The sequence below is a fragment of the Neophocaena asiaeorientalis genome, unplaced genomic scaffold (genome assembly GCF_003031525.2).
Source record: "Neophocaena asiaeorientalis asiaeorientalis breed wild unplaced genomic scaffold, Neophocaena_asiaeorientalis_V1.1 scaffold67, whole genome shotgun sequence".
Lineage (NCBI taxonomy): Eukaryota > Metazoa > Chordata > Mammalia > Artiodactyla > Phocoenidae > Neophocaena > Neophocaena asiaeorientalis.
This window is the reverse complement of record NW_020173731.1, coordinates 11,173,136-11,179,135: the sequence shown is the minus strand read 5'-3', so window position 1 is coordinate 11,179,135 and position 6,000 is coordinate 11,173,136. Positions and strand designations below refer to the sequence as shown.

The window sequence follows — 6,000 nt, the reverse complement described above, 5'->3', positions numbered from 1 at the left end:
TTCAGTGACGGGTCTGTCCCTAGGACTGGCCCGGGCCAAGTCAGTGCCCACGAAGACCTACTCCAATGAGGTGGTGACCCTGTGGTACAGGCCCCCCGACGTGCTGCTGGGGTCCACGGAGTACTCCACCCCCATCGATATGTGGTAAGCAAGCGCTGTGGGACTGGGCGGGAGGTTGGGGGCGTGGGGCAGGGGCTTCTGCACCTGCGACTCGCTTTTGCTGCCCCAAAGGCCTCTGCGAAGGACTGTCTAATGTCCTGCCATGTGGCGTCCTGCTGAACTGGATGTTAAAGAATTGAGGGCTTCCCTGGTGGTCCAGTGGTTAAGACTCTGTGCTTCCAGTGCAGGGGATGCGGGTTCGATCCCTGGTGGGCAAACTAAGACCCCACATGCTACATTGCGTGGCCAAAAAATAAAATAAAGAGAAGCAAGTTTAGGGGGAAAATAAATAAAAGATACATTTAAAAAAAAATAAAATTAAGTCAGAGCTACATTGGGGTTTCCCTGGCTCTAAATAGACTCTCCTAGGCTGTGCTTCTGAAATATTCACCCAGGGGTACATAAGGGGTTACCAGAGGGCACAGGAGGGCGCCCACAGTAAATATGATGAATCTTACCCAAGCATCAGTTCTACTGAAAAATTTAGAAGGGATACTTTTTTTTCTTAAAATTAAAGCACATATGATTCAGTGTAGAAGGAAAAGATTGCCGAACTTTAAAGGTAAAACACAGTTTTCTGATGAATGGCTGCTGTGCCCTACACCAGGGGTTTCCTTGGAGAGTGGATTTGTGGACTTCTCTCTTCCAGAGGGGCACATGATGGGAAGTTTGAGACAACACTGCTTGAGGAGCTGCCTCATGGGTGCTGGCTATGCAGACCCAAATCCTACAGAGTGAAAGGGGAGAGATCAAAGCATCCTAGAGCCCTGAGAAGCCCCCAGAGGGAGGCTGTAGTGGGTGGCTGTGCTGTGCTAGGAGCCTCTGCAGCTCTGGGCCACCCACCCCGGTGCCGTGACCCATTTGAGTCACCGTGGCAGGGCATCGTGGTGGAGCAGCGCTAGGAAGCGCGGGTGCAAGGAGGTCCAGCCTAACGCCGCCCCTGCCCATTGCTCCCTGCAGGGGCGTGGGCTGCATCCATTACGAGATGGCCACAGGGAGGCCCCTCTTCCCCGGCTCCACGGTCAAGGAGGAGCTGCACCTCATCTTCCGACTCCTCGGTCAGTGTCCTGCCGCTCCTCCCTCTCACCACTAGGGGGCGCCGGAACTCTGTCCAGCCCGGGCGCATATCCGGACTGGGAATAGTCATTCTATGACCCCACCTCCTACCTTGCACCCCTCCAAGTCGCCCTCGGCCCTGGCCTCTCACCCCTCGCCACCCCTTCTCATCTCCCCAGGGACCCCCACGGAAGAGACGTGGCCTGGTGTGATGGCCCTGTCCGAGTTCCGAGCGTACAACTTCCCCCAGTACCTGCCCCAGCCTCTCATCAGTCATGCTCCCAGGTAGCCCTTCCTCCCCACTCCTGCTCTCTGCCTGTGGGCCTGGCTGTCCCTCCCGGAGGTGGCTGTGAGCCCCACCCGTCCCACCCCGCCCCCATAGACCAGACTTGTGCCAGCTCCTTCCTCCCGCAGGTTGGACACTGATGGCATCAACCTCCTGACCGGCCTCCTCCTGGTGAGTGTGCTCCCACGCCGACCAGGGCCAGGCAGTCAGAGGGCTGAAGCCCCAAGATCCCAGCCCAGCCCTCTGTCCCACCTGCGTGCTGGCGTTCCCCACGTACCCTCCACCCACCGGGCCCGAGGGGAGTGCTGGCTTCCACAGACTTAAGAGTGGGTGCCCTCCCAACTCAAACCCCAGTTCAGACCCTAGCTGTGTAGCTGTGGGCAAGTTACAGAGCTCTTCTGTGCCTCAGTTTCCTCAACTGCAAAGTAGAATGAATCATTCACATTTTGTAAGATGGTCTTGAGGATAAATTGAGGTTATGGAATACACTTAGAATGGTACCTGTCTTGAATAAGTACACGATAAAGGGTAGTTGTTAGCATTACATGTTAATATTACTGTTAAAGTTGTGATCTTAGATGCTTCGGCATCTGTATTTCCATCCCAAGAGGAGGTCATTCTCTGAAAGCCCCCCTTCTGGTTTTCTCCTGGTGGCTGGAGATCTGAGACCCTGAGTTCTGAGACTGCCTTGGCTTGAGCGGGCAGCTGACCCAGGGGCTTCTCAGGTTAGACTCTGGCCCTTCCCTTCTTGGTCATATAACTTAGCATGGGAATAGCATTGCCCAGAGGGGTCCCTGCAGTCCCCCACCCTCTGCTTTTCAGTACGAATCCAAGAGTCGCGTGTCAGCAGAGGCGGCCCTGAGGCACCCCTACTTCCGGTCTCTGGGGGAGCGTGTGCACCAGCTCGAAGACAGTGAGTGTGTAGGGGAGGTTGGGGGAAGGGGGCAGGGCCACCCCAGAACCAGAGAAAGGGAGCAGCTGGTGTGAGTGGAGGAGCCGGAACGAAGAGGCCAGAGGCCCTGGGTCTAGCTGAGCAGCCTGGCTGCCCCTCCTTGGGTTTTCATTTGCAACGAGGGGAGGAAACCCTGTGGATCCAAGGTGCTGCCCGAAAGGCCCAGTTAGGTGCTCCTGGGCCAGTCCTAACTAAGGGGGTGCTCGATGGGTGTGGGGGCCTCAGGCTGCAGGAGCAGGGCCAGCTCCACTCAGCTCTCTCCTGGCCTTTTCCCTCTCTCACCCCAGCTGCTTCCATCTTCTCCCTGAAGGAGATCCAGCTCCAGAAGGACCCAGGCTACCGGGGCCTGGCCTTTCAGCAGCCAGGTAGGGGCTCATGCCTCCCCCACCTCCTCCTCTTATTAGAGGAGGCCAGGGCAGGCGGCTCCACCCTCTTGAGGAGCAGAGATAGGGCAGCCCCTCCTGCCGTGGGAATCAGCGTGGCCTCCCTGACATTGGCCTGTCTTCCGGGGGCCCGTGGGGAGCAGGGAAGGGACTGGTTTCCCTATCTCCTTGCCAGGCTTCCTCCTCCTGCGTTTCCCTCCTCAACCCCCACCCTAGACAGAACGCTGCCTCTGACAGCAGCCCTGAGGAAGGTGCACGCTTTTCCTGATTCATTCTCTCTGCAAATTCTGAGCTCTCTGGCCTCCATCCTGGGAGAACTATACTTTGTTTCTAGACTAGCTGATGGCCTCAGACATGATAAGTGCTTTCTATGCAGTATCTCATTTAATCCTAAAATACCCCTTGAAATTGGTACTATTAGTCAATGCTCCCCATTTCACAGGCAATGAGACTGAGGCCCTGGGAGGCTAAGGTGCAATTTCACATAGCTAGTAAGTAGCAGAGATGGGATTTGAACCCAGGGCTGACCAGCTCCCAAGCACGTGCTCTCGCTGGCTCTATCAGAGTAGCTCTGGAGGACGCCCGTCCCTCCTGATCTCAGGTGACCTTCGGCCCAGCTTCTCCCTGCCGTCCCACATCTTTCCTTCCATTCTCCAGGGCGAGGGAAGGGCCGGCGGCAGAGCATCTTCTGAGCTGTGCCCACCCTGCTGTGGCCCAAGGGACGAGAGGTCACACTGAGCACAACTGCGGCAGGATGGGGCCCGTGTGGCCTCGGAGGACTGAGGAGTGAGGGCTAACGGCCGGTCCAGAAGACCTCTCGGCAGCCCTGCTGGCCACGGCTGTTTCCTCTCCCTTCTTCCCACATGCCTCCCCAGTGGCCTTGGCCTGGACACCAACCCCTCCGTCACTTTCCCTGGGGCTGGGCATGAGCTGCTTCCCTGGGAGGAGGTGAGGGGACAGGGAGCGATCTCAGACACTTTCCCACCCTAAAGTGCTCAAACACCAGCATGGAACCCACATGGACAGAAGAATCTAGAGGCCGGGCAGAGCGCTATGCCTTGAACATGGGCACCACCATGCCTCCCCACCCGGGGTACCTGCCTGCCTCACCAGTTTGGTCGAGTCCCTTTCAGGCCCCTTGGAGCCCACACGTCTTTCCCCTTTTTCCCCCGCTGAGAGCAGGAAGCAACATGGCACCTTGTCTGGGACTCTGGAATCCTGGGTGCCAACGTGTGTGCCAAAGCCCACCCTCACCTGAGGGGCGGGTGTCCCCAGAGCAACAGAGGGAGTTGTAGCCCCACCCCGTCTTCTCATCATCCCCCCCTTGTTCCCATTCCCCACTCCTCGCCGGAGGCCCCATATGCTGCTGGACGCCCAGTTGAGTCCAGTGGTGGCCTGGTCCCGCCAGCTGCACTCCTGCCAGCTCAGCCGGGCCCGCCCGTCTCCCCAGTCCGAATGGGATTGCCTTAAATTGGCAGGTGGTAGAGCACGCACTGCCCTTGGAGCTCTGACCCAAGCTGCTACCTCTCCACCCTTTCCCGAGAGTGGTTCCTGCTTATCGTTCCTGAGCGCTGGTAAGCCAGCCCTGGGCCAGGGTCCCGAGGACGGTACCCAGATATGCAGAGTCACCCTCACGCTGCTGCCAGCTCCCTGGGGCTGGCACAGCCTCCCTCGTCCCCTCCTTCCCGGCCCCCCCGTGGCTCTGTCCTTGCTCCACCGTATCTGGGCACCAGCCTCCCCATGCCCCTGGCCTCCCCAGCGGGCGGCCACCAGAGAAAGCATCAGCACCGCAGTCTGAGGTACAGGAAGGTGGGACAGGACGGGATAGACTTTGATCCCGAGCCCTGAGCCCCAGGCCCCAGGGGACTGGGAGTGTTAGGGCCTGCGAGAAGGCCCCGCCCCCCACCCCTATGGAGCACACCTGTCCTGTTCCCAAAGTCTCCTCAACACCCGGCTGAATCCTGGATGGCGAGGCCGAGGGGAGGCCAGGTCCCCTGCGCACCCCCCTCAGCCTGAGGAGCAGCCCTGGAGGGTCTTGGCTTCCCCACAGGTCCCTCCCCTCCTCCCCCACTGTACTGTGAACGTCCTGTGACTCAGCGCAAAGACAGATAATATATTTAATTCGTGTTGTACAGAAAGGAGTGAACAGTCTCATGCTGAAAAGCTGGTTTTGACAGATTGATGCCAAAGATGGAGGACAGAAGGCCCCCTCCGGGCCTTCTGAGCGCAAGTGGGGCTTGCTTGTATGTGTACGTAAAGTGGAGAGAGAGTTTGGTTTGTATGTGTCCCTGAACCCACCCTGGGCTGTGGGCATGGTGCCCTGCACCCTCCCTGCTGTATTCCAGATGCTGCTGCATTCAGAGCTGGAAGTCAGCTCTGGGTGACCTGGGGTGGGAGCAGAAGAGGCCTGGGACTCTGTGCTCGGGGTCCCAGCCGTGGCCCAAGTTGGTGCCTGAGGGGTGGGGCCAGCCAGGAGTCCTGGGGAAGGGTCTGGGGTTCTGGCTACTGTCGCTGACCCTTGTGCTCCCCCAACCAAGTGGCTCTCTGACTTATTGGGGGGCAAGGAGGAAAGTTCAAGAGAGGGTTGACATGGGGGATGGTCAAGGCCAGGGCAGCAGAACTAGGATACAAACCTCCCTATAATTCTGGCCCAGCAGTAACTGCACAGACCCGACTCCCCTTCCCGCTGCCCGGATGGCCTCTTACCTTGGGTCTGTCCATACCTCCTTTCACACACATCTCCCAGAGTTCTCAGCATCCTGCCCCATTTTCCACTTCAGTGTCCAGGTTTGTTCTCCCCAAGACCACCCTGAGAATGTCAGGCCCCAAACCTGCTGGCCTTACCTGACCAGTGGCCTTATGTCTGGCCATAAGAACTTTCCAGTTTGCTGGCACACTTGAGGAGGCTCATGCTGAGAGGTTGGGTGATGTCCCCCAAGATCATGGAAGTAAAGAGTGATTCTCAGCATGGATTCTGCCAGCCTAGACCTCCTCACCTCTTAAAGGCAGCCAGTCGCTAAACTGGAGGACAGTAAGGGCAGGGGCCAGGAGACACATTGGTGGGCATCTGAGTCCGGCCTTTTAGTTGAATGTGGGAGGAGGCTAGCGAAGACCTAAGGTTTGCTAAGCTCCCTACTGTGTGCCAGGCACTATGCCTCTCGTTG

At 58.2% G+C, this 6,000-nt stretch overlaps 1 protein-coding gene across 1 annotated transcript in view; it reads left to right on the top strand.

Moving 5' to 3' along the window:
* The window catches only part of CDK18 (cyclin dependent kinase 18), an 8,601-nt gene extending 3,851 nt beyond the window's left edge, over positions 1-4,750 (top strand). Inside the window, 7 exon segments of the mRNA XM_024750910.1 lie at positions 24-144; positions 1,120-1,217; positions 1,395-1,500; positions 1,630-1,672; positions 2,324-2,414; positions 2,741-2,818; positions 3,494-4,750. Of these exon segments, the coding sequence (XP_024606678.1) occupies positions 24-144; positions 1,120-1,217; positions 1,395-1,500; positions 1,630-1,672; positions 2,324-2,414; positions 2,741-2,818; positions 3,494-3,528 (572 nt within the window). The 3' untranslated portion in view covers positions 3,529-4,750.
* The last annotated feature ends 1,250 nt before the right edge of the window (positions 4,751-6,000 follow it).